The sequence below is a fragment of the Pholis gunnellus genome, assembly GCF_910591455.1.
Source record: "Pholis gunnellus genome assembly, chromosome: 12".
NCBI classification, from domain to species: domain Eukaryota; kingdom Metazoa; phylum Chordata; class Actinopteri; order Perciformes; family Pholidae; genus Pholis; species Pholis gunnellus.
In genome coordinates this window covers 23,781,430-23,801,032 of record NC_136539.1, presented here as the reverse complement: position 1 = coordinate 23,801,032, position 19,603 = coordinate 23,781,430, and the positions used below count along the sequence as shown (strand labels likewise).

Genomic DNA, 19,603 nt, shown 5'->3' with positions numbered 1-19,603 from the left:
TTTCATAGATATACATTATGTTAAATACTGAGATAAACTATGTTATTTTGTTGTTGGATCTAAATGATCATACTTATTTGTTGAAGAGCCCGGTACGCTGTTAATGCTGACGTCTTTTTGTACTTAATTAGAGACAATTTTAATCATTTTATTACGATCAGAGGTGAATGAAGCCTTCTGACTGCCTCTCTCTGCATAATGACCTGAACTGAAACTATACCAAGTTACAGATGATCTATGACAGCTTTAAAAGAACTCAACTTAACTTAGTAAATATTCTTCGTTGGTATTTCACTATTTTTGCTTTAACTCTTGCTTTAAATATTCTGTAATAACGCAGATTTGTATTACTGTCCTGTGACAGCCACAGATACTCAGAAAGACTTAGAAGAAGACGACCAACCCTGCCTTTAAACTTCTACTGTAGACCAGAGTAACTGGAAATCCACCCAACTCTTAATTAAAACACTAAATTATGTGGAATGCTTTTGGTCACCCTCTGTCTGGAATATGAAAATGCAGTTGTGCAATGTCCCTTTGCACAAAGCTGTTATATTAAAAAGCATTTTACCATCTTAAGACGTATACATAGAATAGATTTCTGCAGCCTGCTTCAAGGCGATGTGCGCTGCAGTTTCTCTCGGTAATGAACCTGGAAATACTTATCGAATTAGAGAAATGAAATAGAAAATAAAACACTTTCTTCAGTCAGAGTTATAAAGCAGAGTTTTCTTCCAGCCGTGAGGGAATCCTTAATGCACCCCAGTAGATCTGAATATCATTTTCATTTGCATATTTTCTGAGGAGACGAACACACTCAGCAGCTTCTAGATGGAGCTGCTTGATATTAAATGTGGGTTTTTCATTTGAAAAGACTCCTCCTGTACATCAGTGAACCCACAGGACTCTCAGACAGACGGACTGACAGTCACACACACAGTCACACACACACACACACACACACAAACACACACAGTCACACACACAGTCACACACACAGTCACACACACACATACACACACAGTCACAGACACACACACAGTCACACACACAGACAGACTGACAGTCACACACACATCGCCTCAAGTGGACATTTGAGGAACTGCAGTTTTCTTGGCACTTCTGCGTTTGCTTCATTTCTCAACACCGGAGGTTGCTGCTTGAATATGAGTTCATCCAGTCGTATGCTCACTACCTCTGAAACACATGCATCTTTGCTAAAAACGGACTATTTCAAACCGTAGTCGTCGCGACATCACTCATTGGTTTGTGGACTGACGTTTTGAAGCCTTAAGTCTGGAGTTTTGCCCGTCGCCATCTTGGTTTTTTGCAACCAGTGAACAGGAAGTGACCATATCTGGACTGAGGAGGAGTGACGTAGAGACGCCGTATACGTCTCTGGTAGAGACCTGTCAATCACTGTGTAGCCCCGCCCCTAAAGCATCCCCTGCTTTATGGTCTGTGTGACTCTAAATGGACCATCATCTACTAAATGAACATCATGCTGTATTGAAGAAGACTTGAAACTAGAGATTGAGACCATAAACTCATGTTTACAATGTTTACTGAGGTAATAAATCAAGAGAGAAGTAGAGTCATTTTCTCATAGACTTCTATACAACCAGAGGAGTGTGTTTTAGAGAAGATGCATGGGTTTGTTAAGTAGTAACTTAAACTAGAGGATAGTAAAGAGGATCATACTGCTGTGAGATATAGTTTTGCTTTGTCAAGTGCACCCATTTACTTGAATTCATCAAGACATTCTTTGATTCTTCGTTCATTGTGGAGACATGAGGGAAAGGTGCTGAAGTATTCCTTTAATGTCCCTCCTCACCGTCCACTGACCTGATCACTTCTATCTACTTACTCTCATCCTCACGCTCTGACCTCCTGCAGTCAGTCACATGACATCCCCGTGGAGGTTCTGCTCTGCTTAGCGCTCATCAAACTCAACATTGAGCTTATTAGAAACCCCACCGTACTCCGTACACGGTAATAAACTGACACCGAGCTGCCAGATGTTGTTGGAGGCGGCACCCTGGGGAGTCATGTCAGCGCCCCTAAATCTAAATATAGCAATGGCCCCGGAGCGCTGAGAGGGGAATCGAGAGTAAGACACGCTTGGTTTCGGGGAAGGGGAGGAAGTATAAAAATGATGTATTGCGTTCTGTTTACTTTACTCCTTCAGGAATCTGCTTTGCTCGCCATATCTGAAATCGGTAATCTCCCTGCGCTTGTTGCTGTAGCTGGTTCAGTTAATCACGTCTCTAGTTTCTCCTCTCTGACACGGTAGATTGTGCAACTCTCCGATAGGTGGTCGTGAACTCTTCCGTGTAGGAGTTCCCTCGTGATGGCCGTCGTGGTTTAACAGTATGTCAGTAAGCAGCAGGTGCAAACACCACCAAAAAAACCCACCTGCTGCTGCAAACGTTGGGTCTTTTGAGCCTCCGTATAATCCTCCCCGTCCCCCTGCTAAGCCACACTATTGTATTATTGTGCGATGTTGAAAGCTGATGTAACTCAAATCCAGTGAAAGGTATTACACAACCCCTCCCTCCATCCCAAACTCAGTGATCTCTTTCTTTAGTAAGACACTGAAACTCAACTCCTCCTCGCTGTGTCCGGCTCCACACTGTGCTCCTGTGTCTCCAGGTTGTGGGGGAGGTTGAAGGTTTTTGGTGACCGGGCTGACGGTTTATTCTCTGTGTCTGCAGCTACATCAGGGGACTCCCACCTGAAACTGCTATCAGATGTGGCCCAGACGGTCAAGGGCCAGGGGACTATTGCCTGGGTCAACTGTGGGTAAGTAATGGGAGGATTCTCCCTCCATCCCTCCCATTGACTCCCTCTCTTCTTTGACATCACAGCCTCTTTTTGTACAAGACATTTTCTGACAGCAGAACAATTTAGTGTGCTTCTCAAGAATGTCTCCACCGCCATCCGTCTGCACGATTTATAGCTTTTCCAGCGAGGTGTAAATGGCCTCGTTCCACCGTTCTTTCTATTGTAAAGGCTCAATTTGACGGCAGGCCGCTCACTTATCGGAGCTTTTTGCAGCATCGGGTCTAATGTGATACGTCTCTTTTATACCGTTTAAGTTCTCCCCTCTTCTCTTCTCCCTGTTGTGTGTTTTATCCTGAACATGGTGAATGAATGACGGCACTAATGTTTCTCTGCCCTCTGAGGGAAAAGCCAAAAGACGAGTCGTGAAAGAATAAATGGAGTCACATTAATAGAGAGCCTTCTTCTGAAAGCTCTTCACACTACTTATTACCGTTCACCCATTCATTCACTGAACAATTTGGTGTTTTTGATACACGTGCCAACACAATACTGTTTTGGTTCCAAGACCAGAACTATGCTTTTTATGAAAATATGCACGTTTATCTACGTCTTTATTGTGGCGCTAAACTCAAGATGCAGCGATGATGTTGTTGTAAAGACGGAGTAAACAAGACGAGGTACAGAAACAATACCTTTATTAACTATTGTAATAATCTAAATCATTTAAAGTCTAGCTCTAATAAACCTAATCGTCTAATATAATAGAAAAATGACAAAACAAGCCGTTTGAAAATGTCAACATGAGCTTCAGTAAATTATTGGTCATTTTTTAATCCAGAGTAATTTTCTGACATTCCAGACGAGCCGTTAATCACTTGATCGATACATAAAGTGATTAGTTGGCAGCGCTGCTGGACACGGTTATGTCTGTTTACTAAGTGAACTCTTTCATCAACAAGTTGCTCCACCAGTGTTTTCATTAGTGGAAAATACAATTTATTTTTAAAATCCTCACTTTATTCTTTATTCCTTTAGAACGACACACGTGTGACTGTTCTCTGTGCAGCACATCTCTGGTCCTCACCGTGGAAGAGTTTACATTAAGACTCTGAGCTCCATCTGACTTATTGTTCTTTCTGTCCTTCCTGCTGTTCGCTCCACTTCCTTTATTCCACTTTATATATAATATATATATATATATATATATACTTACATACATACCTGTCAACTCGTCAACAGCGTGAACCGTCTTCTTCAGCGGAGAGGAAAGAAATGTTTGATAGAACCGGTAAACCGTAGAGGAAGTCAGTAACTCCCCTCTGACGCCTGCTGCTCAGTGCAGCGTTCACCTCTCAAGCTTCTCCGGCATCGAACACCGGAGCGGACGCAGAGAGGCTGAACGCTGAAAGGAAAGTTTTGGAGTCCACGTTTCTCCCCAAACACACTTTTTGTTTCACTGGAGAGTTTGGTTTATTTACACTGAGCCGGGTTCATCCTCTGCAGGACGCCTGGATCCGCTGCCAGGCCTCCGCAGAGAAGCATTGTGCTACTCGGCGTATTTCAACACTCAAACGGGCCGGTTTCCCAAATCCAAAAGCTCCAGCTGTGAGCTCCACGGTGGAGGGAGGGAAGGAGGTAGGAAGGGAGGGAGAGGTAGGGAGTGAGTGAGGTAGAGAGGGAAGGAGGTAGGGGGAGAGAGAGAGAGAGAAGGAGGGAGGGAAGGAAGGAAGGAAGGAAGGAGTGAGGGAGTAAAGCAGAGTGCCACATCCCAGCGTGAGAATGGTTGTTCCTGCCAAGGGAAGAAGGGGCCACTGAAGGGATGACACCCTTTGAACAGATGACAGCACCTTGAGTATTGGTCCAACTGGGATCCACCAGAGAGAGAGAGGGAGGGATGATGTCATACAGGAAGGAAGTGCTGCCCTGCTCCCACATTCTGTTCTGCAGATTTAGAACACGTTCTAGTCCGGATCAACCGGAGAACCACGGAGCAGAACCGGGCACAGCGCGCATTATGATTTGTGTTTTTGAAAGAGTGGTGATTTAAATGGCGTGCAGAGCTCCATCCTCTTTGCAGGATGAATGCATTGTTAAGCCTTTACAAAGGGAACATGCGGCGTTGCAACTCCAACTTTTTATATTTTATTTTAATGATTGCTCTTTGAACAACAACCTCGTTACATCAAGTATTTTTAGTTATTTAACAACATAATATGTCACAAAAGGAGAAGACAAAGGGCACAAATGTTTTTTCTTCAAACATTCCTCAGTATGCTTTAATTGTGGTTTATTAAAACTTATTGTTATTGGTTTTGCCAATGTTTCTATTGGTTATAAGCAAGTAATTGATCCCCTAAGCATTTCCTCACCTCATCTGTGCATCAGCACCTCATAACTTCCCATCATCCTTCACTCATACATCCTTCCTACCGTCACAGCTGAATGTTTAGCGCTGACGCACCGCCTGACTCTACCTTTAGAGGTGAATGCACGGCGGTGGTCTGGTGGACGGGCCTCTGATGTGCTGCCCTTCGTGATCTTTGTTCTCTCTGTTCTGAACATTAGCTAATGACTCATTCTGTCCCCGTTCTTCTCTTTGTTCTGGGATTGAAGAGCGCTGCTGTTTCATTAGCTGATTCACAGAAACAACATGCCACGCAGCCTTTTTATGCTCTGAGTCGGTCTGCTTGTGTTTCTACGACCAAATGAGTAAAAGGCTGAAAGCTGATTTTCATTGTTACACTGCTCCGTACCCAGTTGGGTGGCCTTTTCACTTTCTTCCAAAAAAGTGCAATTTAATCATGGTATTGCATGCACCGTGGAATCTTCTCTTTGAAGAATGTTGTGTAAAAAGATAACGCTGCTTTTTCCCCGTCCGTCTGGTATGAAACGTTAGTGTCTGAGACATTTAAATGAGAAAGAAGAGCAGCAGTCTGAGGAGATTCAAATAACAGTCAAATCAGACCAAAAGGAAACGGTAAAGAATGAGGAGATGTTTGGAGCAACAAAGATCTGTGAAGGAATAAGTCTGACTTTTTATAAAGGTCAGTGCTTTGTCAGAATATTTGTATTAAGGCCGTCCCCTCATAGTCGATTACTCGACTCATCGGTAGTTTAGGTCTCAGTCGACTAAGATGTCTTTCTTCAATCAGTCGTTTTTTAGAAAAATATGAGCACATTTATGGTAAACACAAGATTTAAAGTGGAGCTTTTCTGGGATTTTTTTACAGATCTGACAATTAAATCAACAAAACATTTCGACGTCAAAATCATATTAAATGAGCAGTTTCACTTCCTGACAGCATGCATGTGAGTGAGCAGCTAAAGCATCGTGGCCTCCATATCAGGGCTTAGTTAGTGTACAAGGTTGATCGTCTTCAGGGTTTGTTATAACTCCGTCAAGTCGTTGTTTCCTTGGCGTGATGGGTTTTTAAATCTCGTCTTGAGGGTTTATTGGGGACATTGTTGTCCCCACAGTCTTTTGTCACTTGTGGCAACGCTTCAAGAAGTAGCAGACTGGTTTTTGAATCGGATGACTGAGCGTCATCTCCAGATACGTGTCGAGGTCACATCTGCTCCTGGTGTGCCCCAACCGGTGCCATCTGCCTCCATGAGTCAGCAGAGGAGGGCATTAAAAGGGTACCTTTGGTCATTTTCAGCAGTTTCTTTAAACTGGTCCGGTATTGAAGGAGAAGGCTGCAGCCGCTGAACGGGCTGTAACGTAATCGCTCTAAGTACGTCCATTAAAAGTGATGTTTTTGTGATTGTAACTGTCTAAAAACATTATGGAAAGGAACCCGACAGACAAATACAACCTTTTTCTTGATCAGGCCTGTTTTTTATTGTCTAACCAAGTGTTGCTTTGAGAAGTCTCGTTCTCAAATATCACGAGAGGTGACTTGTTGTCGAAATCATCCATAATGTTGTCAGACGCATATAATAACAATCTGAGTCCCCACAAGACACAAAAACATGTGAAAATGTTAGTGATGTAACGGGCCGTAGTGGATCCACGATCCGTACTGACCCCCTCAGTCTACAGTCCCGTTAGCAGCACCGCTAACGGCTAACCAACGGAGGTTCACTTCAGTGACATCATGATGCCTTCAGGCTCTGCTCAGTGAACATGAGTACTGGCTGAAGGTACATTATAACGTCATCATGATGTGTTCACATGTCATCTGTAAAATGTAGTTTTTTCCTTTAAGAAGTTTCCTTTAAGCCCACAGTCATTACCTGAAACACCGTTGCTCAACATAACGCACAAAGTACACTGAACAAATGTTCTGCTCGCCGTGGGTCTTACAGCCATAATTGAATTCCACCTCTTTGACTTTATCAGCGTCCGGCCTTCTCTCTCTCTCTCTCTCTCTCGCTCTCGCTCTCGCTCTCGCTCTCGCTCTCTCGCTCTCTCTCTCGCTCTCTAAATGCATGCATAGAGTCCTGCTCTTTATTGTTTAATGCCTCGCTGTAGTTAGTGTGAAGTATGTGTAGGCGGCCAGATGCATATTTATTTATTTACAGGAGTAATCGTCTAGAGAGCCAGATGTAGAGTGTAGGATGTAATCCACATTGTGGTGTGCGTGCGTGTGTGTGTGTGGCAGCGAGCCTTATTTAAATAGCGCAGTGGATCCGAGTAGATTGATCTCATAACGTAAAGTGTTGATGCAGTTATGTGGCCTCTTCTCTCCTCTCTTAATTCAATTCAGTGAAGCTTTATTGGAAAGAAAAACATGTTGGCACAGCATATACACAAACAGTATCGTATAAATAATAGTAGTGGTACAGGGAATCTATAACAAGCTGTAGCTGAAGGAGAATCATGTGGATTATATAAAGATGACTCCCAGAGAGGAGAAGCTCCACGGTGGACCGGTCTCTGCTGGAGGATCTGGGTCTGTCCACGGTGGACCGGTCTCTGCTGGAGTCTGAGCTGAAGGAGGTTCTGGTGAACCTGCATGAGTTCATCTGGTTTCACCAGAATCCGACCCGGTGGCTCCGATGACGAGCATCAAGAATAACTCTATAGAAACAGACCATCTTCACTCTGATGGTCTCTTTACTGATGGAGGTCTGATAGAGGACCAGGACTACACTGAGGCTGGTTCAGGACCAGGTAACAGATCCTTGTGGTGTCTTTGACTCTTCTTTTGTCCCCTCTCTCAGAGACTCAGAGGGCCGTAAGCTCTGTAAGAAAGTGAAGGTGGACCCGAGCTCCAAGCCTGGAGGAGCAGAGCTGCTGCACTACAAGTGAGTAACGAGGAACTCTTAACACGCCTCGCTGCTTTCTGAGGAAGTGATGCCGCTGTTTCTCGTCTTAAGAGGCGAGTAGTTCACCGTCTACTCTCCTGGTGTTTCAGAGACGGGACGTTCCACACGGAGTACAGCCGGCCGGCCACCTTCAAGGTGAGTTCATCATCTGAGCCCCTGCATTCATTACACCAGCTGTGTGTTTACTAATGGCTCTTCACGTGCACCATTCATTATATTGACGTTAACTATATTGTGCTTCCCTGTGCAGCCCAGTGTGTCCGTGACCACTTAATGTGTTCATTTAGTTTGATAAGAGCGACTTCACTCCGCCTGTTCATTAAGATTGTGGATGAGCAATTAAGGGAAATATAAATAAATAATGTGATATCTCTGACTAATTTTGTTCCATTTCAAAGTATTATGTCCAGGCCTGTATTAATAGTCCAACGTAAAAGAAACTTTAATTAAATTAATTAAATGAATAGCTCAGGCTCTTTTTACTCTCCAGGTGTGGCTACAAATAACCACCAGGTAACTTTAGTCAATATGGACAAGTTACACATCGTTACATCGGTTAGATTCTCCACTATTACATCATTCAGAAACATTATTATTATTATTATATTATTATTACATCATTCATTAACAAAGGCCGCACTTACATTTAGTTATATTTGTTATATTCTGTTGCAAATTGATCGTGGAACATTGCTTTTGTTCTTGCCGTGTCAGTTGATTTCATTCAGCATCAGTGGCTCATTGATTCATACATTAACAGGAGACAAACCTCCGGTTCTTTAAAGTGAAGCCAAAGCTTCACGTGTTAAAGCTGCATTCTCTCTAATGTCCACCAGGGGGCGACTCCTCTGGTTGTATAGAAGTCTATGAGAAAATGACTCTACTTCTCTCTTGATTTATTACCTCAGTAAACATTGTAAACATGAGTTTATGGTCTCAATCTCTAGTTTCAAGTCTTCTTCAATACAGCATGATGTTCATTTAGTAAATGATGGTCCATTTAGAGTCACACAGACCATAAAGCAGGGGATGCTTTAGGGCGGGGCTACACGGTGATTGACAGGTCTCTACCAGAGCGTTGTACTTGTTTTTGATTTACAAATCTTAATACTTTCAAAGTGTGTTTTCACTTCATCAAATACTTGACAGCAGTATTCAGCGTTCAGTTGTACTTAAGCTCCACCCTCTCGTGTAAAAAAACCAAGATGGCGACGGACTAAACGTCTTCAAACTCGTCATCCTCAAACTTCATCTGAGTTAATGAGAACTCACGAGAGACTCTAAACTTTTTGATTTATTATTCTACATGCTGGTGTGTGTTGCTCGTGTTTCTTTCCCTGGCAGATGGGAAAAGGCCTCTGAAACTATAAAACTTCCAAAAAGTCTTGAGTTTTTAAACTATTAATAACCAAGTTAATCCCGATAATAGCATCAAGAACACTAAATATTCCGCCCGTGTCCACGCTGTCATGTTGCAGCGCTGCTGGAGGAAATATTTCCTGCTGTTGCCTCCGTGAACATATGGTTCATTATATTTACACGGAGGTTTACCGGGCCCATCAGCAGAGACTTGGAGGTACTGAAGTAGCTTTGACACCTCTTGGATGGACGAACATGTTGGTCTATATGAGCTCAGATCTGTCTATATATACTGTGTGTGTGTGTGTGTATATATACATACATATATATACACACACACACTCTGTCGTTCACAGGATCATTTAGTGAAGTTGTTGGATGATCTAAAGTTCTAAAAGAGTCTTCTTCTTTTGTTTCTGCTCCCTTCAGTCCATGGTGGCGTTCTTGAAGGACCCGTCAGGACCCGCTCTGTGGGAGGAGAACCCTGAGGCCAAAGACATCGTCCACATAGAGGCAGAGAAAGTAAGTACTGACCTAAAGAGCCTTTAGAGCTTTGGGGTGAACTGTACAGAAGGTTTGGCTGCACTGTTAACTGAAGGCGTCCTGGACGTTAAAGAGGAAAATTCAACTACATGGACCAGGATGCATTGCACGCAAGCTTCTGTCCAACGTTGCCTCTACACCCCCCCCTTCCCCCTCCCCCACATTTCACTCACCTAAGTAGCTGACTGAGACTAAGACCAGAGGGTATCAAGACCGAGACCAGAGAGTATCAAGACCGAGACAAGATCGAGATCAGAGAGTATCAAGACCGAGACCAGGGGGTATCAAGACCGAGACCAGAGAGTATCAAGACCGAGACCAGGGGGTATCAAGACCGAGACCAGAGAGTATCAAGACCGAGACCAGGGGGTATCAAGACCGAGACCAGAGAGTATCAAGACCGAGACCAGGGGGTATCAAGACCGAGACCAGAGAGTATCAAGACCGAGACCAGGGGGTATCAAGACCGAGACCAGAGAGTATTGAGACCAAGACAAGACCGACACCAGGGGGTATCAAGACCGAGACAAGACCGAGACCAGATGGTATCAAGACCGAGATCAGAGGGTATTGAGGAGGTAGCAGTCCACTCCTCCCCCCTCTTCCTCCTCCTCTCCTCTCTTCTCCTCCTTTCTCTTCTCCTCTCTTCCTCCTCCTCTCCTCTCCTCTTCTCTCTTGATCAGCAGCATAATCTGACTCAGCAGCATGTCAACAAAATGAAACAAAGTATCGTATCTTGGTTCAGCATCAAAGATCAAAGAGCTGCTCAGCGTTCTTCATGAAGTCACACTTCACTCATATCAAACTCCTAAAAACCGTGGATGCATGCAGCAGCTTTGAACGCTCTGATGAAATGAACCCGGAGGCTTGTTGAAGGTGTCAACAGAGGATGGTGCTGAATGCGGGTGTGTTTTTAAAGGAGGAGAAGAAGAAAGTCCTGTGTTCTCTCTCTTCATGTTGTGTAAACAGTCACATAAAGTGCTGAGAAAACAAAGATGATGATGATGTGTTTTTTAATTTCAGAGCTCTGTATGTTAAACAGATAAATCCACCCTGACACCAAGCTTTAGTCAACACTCTGCTTATTATATATATATATAGTGTACATATCTTTAGTTAATAGATGATATAACGTCTTAATAATCATTTTTCTCTCTCTCCCTCTCTCACTCTCTCTTGAAGGACTTCAGGAAGCTTCTGAAGAAAGAGGAGAGGCCGGTCCTCCTGATGTTCTACGCTCCCTGTGAGTCCTTTTATTATTATTATGACCTTTTATAGATTGATTCAACATATTCACAGAGAATAAACAGCTGTTATTGTGCAGAACAATGAAAAACATACCATGAGAGATGTGGACTGGTGCAGACTCGATACAGACCTGGAACGTTCTCATCTTTGAACGTACTGTATTATATTGAATTATATTGAATTATATATGTTTTCATTACTGATTATGTGTTTCCAGTCGTTTAGTCTGTAAAATATCAGAAAACTGTTAGAATCACTTGCTTCCGGTGTTCAAGTGGACATTTTCACTTTGATTGTCAAACACAAATAGATTCAATCTGCACTAATATAAAACATTAAAAAGATGACGACGTAGGAGCTGCAGACGGTGAATGAATTCAACTATTACTGATGAACAGAAGGATTATCCTGTAAACTCTTTGATTTGGCTGCTGAATATTTACTCACATGTAGATTTTTAACACCTAAAGAATCTAAAAGTGAATTGTCCTTCTTCGTATAATCCCTAAACATGTTAACAGTGTTTTAATCAGTGAATATATGATCACGCAGTGTTTAGTCAGTGAGGAGTTAGCGGTCTTCTCTTTTAATGTTAAAGACTTTATATTGGGTCTTCCATGTGTTGGTCTCAGTTGTCACTCTGCAAGCTGCTGTTGACAACAACAACCGATCCCCTCGTCAGATGACGGGACGTGTGATCGTATCGATGCAGTCAGCGAAGCTTCCCTCTGATAAACATTCTGTTGTTGTGTTATTCCTCCTTCAGGGTGCGGCGTTTGTAAGAGAATGCAGCCCGTCTTTCAGCAAGCGGCCACAGAGACCAAAGGACGATACGTGAGTCTGCTGAAGTCTCTTTTTATGTTGCGTCAGCTGATCTGTGATCTGCAGCCGTCCCTCTCTCTCTAATGATGTTTGCAGATTAGATGAGATGTGTCAGCAGTGGATGTCTGCACGGTTAGCTCTCTGCAGGAGTGCAGTGTGTCCGTCTGGCCCCTGCTTATATATACATATACATATATATATATTTGTATATATTTGCTGCTAAACCTCAGCAACCTTTGCACGATAGCTTTTGCTTCAGCAGGATAAGAACACAGTTGGCCTTTAAAGGTAACATAGAGACCCTGATCCCGTCTCTGCTGGACTTGATTTACTCTGTGTTTTTGGTTTGCATCGACCCAGCGGAGATATTACAGCGTCAGACCTACAAGTCTATTATTTTAATGATTTCAGAGCTTTGTGTTACTGTACAGGTATGACATTAGTTTGTATATAATGTGTTTCTGAGGTGGTTTTCAGCTGGCACCTGTAGCAACGAGTAAGGCCTAATGTGGTTCCAGCTGAAGTTTACACCCTCTGTATGGATTAAACGTCACTTCAGCCTGTCCACCCTTTGTGTTTACCGCCTAGCGCTCCTTCTTTTCTCCTCTTTTCATCCTGTTTTCTTCTCCTCTCCGGTCTCTCGGGTCCCCTAAAGACCCACGTTGTCAGCTCGCAGACGAGCAGCGTTTACAACAGCGAGGAGCTCTGCTCTCAGCTGCTGTAATGTGGTTTTCTCCCAGAGATGCATGAAAAAAACACAACCACGGGCGTGTGTGATCGGCTAGAGGAAACAAACGCTTTGTGTTCACAAACAGAAGAAGAATGTGAGGGAGGCAGCTGCCTGAGGAGACAGGGAAGGAATTAAGAGATCATTAACTGCATGTTTGTTTGATTATCAAACATGCTTTTTAAGTAGTGAAGATGTAATTACCAGGATCACACACACTCTGTGCAGATCAGAGGAGTGTGTGTCTCAGATTAATGTGGAGAGTTGTTTTCTGTAGATTTATTGCCGGCGTTAACGCGTCATCGTGCTAACGGTAGCGTTGTGTTTTACTCCTGATGCTAAATTAATAACTTTACTATTTAAATTGTCTAAGTTCATTAAATGTCTCCACCTAGATAAAGGTTTCTCCTGTTCTGTCCACATATTTAACTTTAATAAAATAAATACTCATAAATACATTGATTGACAGAGCCGTCTCTTCTTCTTCTTCTTGTAATCCATCTTTATGAATCAAAGCCCTCTGATGACGACTCACCTGTCTTCATGTTTCATCTTCTTCTGCCTTCTCTTTCCAAACCTACGGCTCCTTTTGCTTTTTATTCATTTATTGTATTCATTTATTTTCAGGTGCTGGCGGGGATGAATGTGCACCCGGCTGAGTTTGACGGCCTCAAGCAGGAGTACAACGTCAAAGGCTACCCGACCTTCTGCTACTTTGAGTGAGTTTGAGTCGTCTCATCCGTCTCACTTAAGGCTCGGCCCCTTCACTTCCAAGGCTGCGAACATCAGAGCGAGGCCACTTCAAACGTCCAGGCCTCTCATACGGACGTGACCGCGGCACACGGACAAACCTGCAGCGGTGTAAAGGAGAGTCAAAGGAACTGCAGAGCGTAGTTTATACTCTGCGTCGTGAAGCCGCGATCACGTGACTGTGACAAACAATCACTGATACAAACATTAACATCTTTAGGGATTTTACAATTATTCTTTAGAAACAGGAGGTGTTAAAACTCTTCATGTGAGTAAATATTTATCAGCCATCAGGTGAAGCGGACAGCTGGTTTGTTAGCTAGCTCGCTAGCTTTAATGCTACTCTGGTCACAGAACATGTAGCTTTTAAAATCTGATCATTTCAGTGTACTGGCTCACAAGTACATCAAATCAGCTTACACAGCGGGGGGCCGAGAGTGTGACTGATGGTGTTTGTTAATTTCGGACCCCCCCCCCCCAGCCTGGAGCCTCGTCCTCATATTCACAACTGAGAGCTTCTAATTCCTCCTGCTCCAGCTTTATCAGCCCCATTTCCCACATTAAACACTCTCATTCCAGCCCCGGCCTTTTAATTAGACCGGGACTGATTAAGTGCCTTTGTGGTTAGTCAGTGTGTGTGCGTGTGTGTGTGTGTGCAGGTACACACACACACACGTGCACTCATGTGTGCAGCTGAGCCGGAGCCAGTCCGTTAGCTGGCGGCGCATTAGCGTCAGGGCTAACGACCGTCCGAGCCCATCGGCTCCAGTAATGAGCGCCCTCGCTGATAAACAGCAGCTAATCACTGCTGGGTTCAAATCTGCATCACCGCCGCTGGAGTTAATCTCGTCCGCTGCACCATAAGACCCGAGCGTTCAAGGTCTTTGCTCCTTTTCCCAGTCCTGCAGATTAAGAAAGCTGACAACACAGCAGAGGAACAATAAGAGTGAACTACTGGGGCTCCGGGGTCCTTGCTGTGTCCTTTAACCAAAAGAAAGACTTGATTCCTGCAATGTTTCTGTGTGTTTTACTGCAGCAGAGATAAAGAAGAGAATATAGAGCCGCTCATAAATCTCCCTGATTGAATTCCAAGCAGCAGTTCACTTAAAAATGCAAAGTTTTGAGCTGCAAAACCCAGTGCTGTAATGGTGCACCACCTTTCTAACAGCGTCTGGAGCTTTAAACCAGCCTCCAGTGCTTTTACAGAATCTCAGTGCTGCCCAGAGCCGGTTCCTGTTGACACGGATCCTTCAGCTCCTGGGGGGGCCGAGAGCGCAGTAGATAAACTGTGAAGCAAATCTTCTCAGAGATGCTTTGAGCTCATTTCAAATGCATTACGACGAGTCGCTTGGCATTTCTTAAATGCTAACATGCAGAACACATGGAATGACTATCAATCACTGTTGAAGTTTTTCCTCGTAAAACATTTTCCTGCTGGATTTGAGCCGTTCTGTTTCACTTGTTTCAGATATTCTTTGCCCTCGCTTCATGTGCACTAACCCCAGAAATGTCACCACTCGTCACAGCAACAGGTTGTGATTGGTCCGCTTGGTAGCGTCTCGTTTCCTGTGAAGCACAGAAGCAGAAGAAGAACCCTCGATGCTCGTACAGAAGAGTACTTCTATAAGAGCCTTCATACTGAAGAAATCAAACCTCACTACTTGTTGACTTTGTATCAGAGACTGAAAGTCCGTGCTCAGCTGGTTTATGTTTAAAATGACTTTGTAAAGTTCATTCTAGATGTAGTTCAGACAAAACACGGTTGTATTTCCTACTACTATACTGCAGGCAGTACGTTTGTAGAAATACGACCGGTCAAGTGAGGTTTGAGGAAAAATGGTTTTGTATCACATTTAACAGATTTCATGTGGTTTTAAAACTCTTCCGTCTTCATGGTGTCCACGTCTGTTCGATGGTTCAGAGATGGTCTTGTTGTGTTTCAGGAAGGGGAAGTTCCTCCACCACTATGAAAACTACGGAGCCACGGCCAAAGATATCGCTGACTGGATGAAGAAGTGAGTATCATCCTCTGGAGATGCTTTTAGACTTGTTAAAGGGACAGTAGTGATGTGGATGAGGTACCTCTACACAGTCAGGGTTTTACTACAGTAGATGGAGCAAAGCAATGCACTTAGTGTGTATTTTAGACTCCTAAAACAATCTATATCAGTTTAAGTGAAGACTATATTTAGAATGTGTTCTCCTCTTTACCTTCATGAAGAGGAACTGAAGCTGTTCTCTCTGATCTCTACAAACACCAGACTCCATATGAACAGGAGCTTCTGCTGCTGCCTCCATCTGTTACTGTCTGTGTTGTTGTTATGTGACGTTAGTGTTTTAAAGAGTTAGTTCAGATTTACTAAAGTCACTCAGCAGCACCATAACCCTAACCGGTAGAGCAGTAACTCCTGAGTTCTTCTGGAGTCTGGTGCGTCTGAAAGCTCTCCCTTTAAAGGTTTTATTTGATGTATAAAGTACATTCAGCCTCCTGCAATAAGAGGAGTACTTCCCTCTGTCGCTGTATAAATGTCCAGCATCACCTCTTCCTTCTGCCCTGGTCTTCATCACACCTCTTCCTCACCCTGACTCACCTTGCCACGGTGTCATCAATCTGCAGCTGCTCTGTCGCCGTCTCTTTTTCCTTTCTCACCTCTCTGCCTGTGACCCCGTGTCTCCCCCTCCACGACTCTGGCTCTCCTGCCTCCCTTCATTGTGTTAAGGGCCCGGCTCTGGACAGCCGTGACCGTCCGACGGGGCAAAGCAGAGGGCACGCCGCTTTTTAACCGCTCTCACAGGAAGCGGAGCGAGACGGCCAGGAGGATGTATTCTGAGCTCTGCTCTCTTTAAGCCAGAGGAGCAGAACTACTAAACTTCTGCTGCAGAGAAACACAGAGCATGCAACCGGAGTCGCAGAGAGAGAGAGAGAGAGAGAGAGAGAGAGAGAGAGAGAGAGAGAGAGAGAGAGAGAGAGAGAGAGAGAGAGAGAGAGAGAGAGAGAGAGAGAGAGAGAGAGAGAGAGAGAGAGAGAGAGAGAGAGAGAGAGAGAGAGAGGGGACCGGTAACGTCGGAGCTTATCAATACTAGGATCTTTAATTATTCAGCTTCGGGGCTCCTTTAACACCGTTGTTCTGCGCTGATCCCTGCTACGTCTCCAGAGTGTCTGTTAGTGTTTGTCCGTTCTGGGCTGCCGTAGAAACATGGCGGGCTCCTTTAAGACGACCTCCCTATAAAGATGAAGATGACTTTTCTAAGCTAAATACAACACATTGACTAAAGCCCTTACATGTTACTGCTCCTTTAAACAGAGTTCTGTCTGTTTTCTCCTCCTCTATTTGGCCCAAAACTAAACTGTCTTTACGTGCATGGATTGACCTTCATGGATTGACCTTCATTTGCACATTAAATATGTTCCATATGGTAGAACGGAGGAGGACCGGCCTCCTGCCAGCCGCTCTTTAATAAACAGATATTTTATCTCCTCTGCCCTGTTTCTCAACTCTAGTTTCTCTTCTCTTCAGATTCAGCTGTCTCGTTTTTTACATTTCTGTTCTCACCAGATTAAATCTTTACTCTTTGAGGATTTTGTGTTTTTTTCAACAGAAGTCACAATCTGAAAGTTTCTTACTTTTCTAACATCAAAACATGACTCGACGTTTACTTGGTACCAATCCCGACTTACTTACTCTGGAGTCTAGTTTTAGTATATCAGTGGACGCAGACGTGAGAGTCAGAACAGACCTGGACCTGATGAACCCTGATCCTGATCCTGAGCTCTTTATACATCAGAGGGATGCACATGAAACCGATGACTCTGGATAAAAGTGGAGAGGACGAGGAGATGCACGATGTTTTTTAGAAGAGACTTCTGGTCGTTGGCTCTGCAGCGCTGGACTCCGTCATGGAGGGCGGGGCTGCTTCGGTCCAGATGTGTGTGTGACATGTTGGGTGGGGAGCGGGTTTACAGCTGTGTTTGGTTTCTGCTCCGTGCGGATTACACGCCAGCTGGAACGTGAATGCTTTTATTTAAAAACATTTTTTAAATGTCCCTCACCTCTGTTGCCCTCGCTGCCCCCCCCCACTTCCTGTTTCAGCCCTCAGCCCCCCCAGCCGAAGACCCCTGAGGTGCCGTGGACAGAGACGGACTCCCCGGTGTTCCACCTGACCGATGAGTCCTTTGACGGCTTCCTGGAGGAGCATCCTGCAGCGCTCATCATGTTCTACGCCCCCTGTGAGTAACAATCAAGAACCCAAACAAACCAACAACCATAAACCTGAGAGATATGAACTCTAGTTATGCACACTACACCGATACCAGGAATGTGAGAGAGTTCCACTTCAATCCTTCCTGCCGGGTCAAACATCGCTTTCACGCTCTCGGGCAGAACTCTTTACTTAGTCAGACGAATACATCAGAGACTTCAGCTCTCTAGCATCACACTCATCCTCACAGCTCTTCATCATGGCCGCCATATGGTTCCCATAAGCCCGCTTGTCATTGTGTTGTTCACACACCACGCTGCTGCTGTTGCGCACAATGTTTGTGAACATGAAGCCACATTCTCTCGCTGGTGTTTCTCTCAGTTTGCTCTGCTTTGGTTGTGTGTGTTCCTCCACATGAGATCTGGCCTCATGCAGATACATCACAATCACGTTCAACAGCTACGGCCACGCAATATATTCCCTGGTCTTTGATTACTTTTCATTCTGTGTACTCTTTACTTCTGACTACATCACCCCCACCTCCACCCCTCCCCCGTGAATAAGAAGAGAGTCTTCTTCCCCGAGCTTTCACCATAACGATGATTCATTCTTTTTCCTAAATTTCATCACATACTTTGCTGCAGAGTTTTCATACCTCCGGGTTGCCGGTAGCGCTGTGCTCCACACCAGAGCGCAGGAAAAAAACCCACTCCAGCTGTTAAAGTGATGAAAAAAGAAAGAGGACGTCTTTAACTCTCACTCACTGCTACGTCGACTCATTACTCACTGCCTGAAACTCACAGATTTAAACCAACGAAATGTAGCGACGAGGGATTTATGGAAATATGATCCGCAGAGAAATACGAGACAATTAATGTATCAGGTCAACATGTTCCTTCATGTCTTAAAGGGACATCACAGAAAATAACCACAGCTTTTATTTACTCAACTTCTCCTCAAACAGATAAAAGAAAGCTTTCTATGACTTTTAACTCGCTCATGCTGCGAAATATGTTAATATAATAAAATGTAAGAAAAGCTGCATTCTCTCTAGTGTCCACCAGGGGGCGACTCCTCTGGTTGTATAGAAGTCTATGAGAAAATGACTCTACTTCTCTCTTGATTTATTACCTCAGTAAACATTGTAAACATGAGTTTATGGTCTCAATCTCTAGTTTCAAGTCTTCTTCAATACAGCATGATGTTCATTTAGTAAATGATGGTCCATTTAGAGTCACACAGACCATAAAGCAGGGGATGCTTTAGGGGCGGGGCTACACAGTGATTGACAGGTCTCTACCGGAGACGTATACGGCGTCTCTACGTCACTCCTCCTCAGTCCAGATATGGTCACTTCCTGTTCACTGGTTGCATTAAAACAAGATGGCGACGGCGAAATCGCAGAACTGGAGGCTTCAAAACATCCAATGTATCTTGTTTTATTTCACTATTCAGCAACATTATCCTGCAGAATTATTTTAGTGTCGTTAGTTGACGTCGTCGTTTAGAGCAGAAAACATAACTGAATATTATTCACTAGCCTCATCTTAACGGTCAGAATAATGTTTGAGTGCTCTGTGCTCGTCCTGTGGACAGCAGCCAGTCTCACACACACACACACACACACACACACACACACACACACACACATCAAGGTTATTCAGCTGAAACAGACGGCATCACACACACACTAACACACACACATTCATAAATATCTGTGCACCTATCAAACACATATTTCATAGCGTGACACAAACATTTATTGCACACAATTACCCCGCATATCTCTGACTCGCACACTCACACACACACACACACACACACTCGCCCTGCTGCCTCAGTGCAGTTTTCTTAATGGCCCTGCTGTCAGAGTGAGATTAATGGTCTCCAAACCTCCAC

The 19,603-nt window shown here is 44.1% G+C and overlaps 1 protein-coding gene across 1 annotated transcript in view; it reads left to right on the top strand.

The window, feature by feature from the left end:
* The window catches only part of pdia5 (protein disulfide isomerase family A, member 5), a 43,622-nt gene that overhangs the window by 9,753 nt on the left and 14,266 nt on the right, over window positions 1–19,603 (top strand). The window contains exons 3-11 of the mRNA XM_079170629.1: window positions 2,715–2,802; window positions 7,951–8,034; window positions 8,145–8,190; window positions 9,844–9,936; window positions 11,140–11,200; window positions 11,972–12,039; window positions 13,382–13,473; window positions 15,448–15,519; window positions 17,596–17,732. Of these exons, the coding sequence (XP_079026755.1) occupies window positions 2,715–2,802; window positions 7,951–8,034; window positions 8,145–8,190; window positions 9,844–9,936; window positions 11,140–11,200; window positions 11,972–12,039; window positions 13,382–13,473; window positions 15,448–15,519; window positions 17,596–17,732 (741 nt within the window). The remainder of the gene's footprint in view (window positions 1–2,714; window positions 2,803–7,950; window positions 8,035–8,144; window positions 8,191–9,843; window positions 9,937–11,139; window positions 11,201–11,971; window positions 12,040–13,381; window positions 13,474–15,447; window positions 15,520–17,595; window positions 17,733–19,603) is intronic.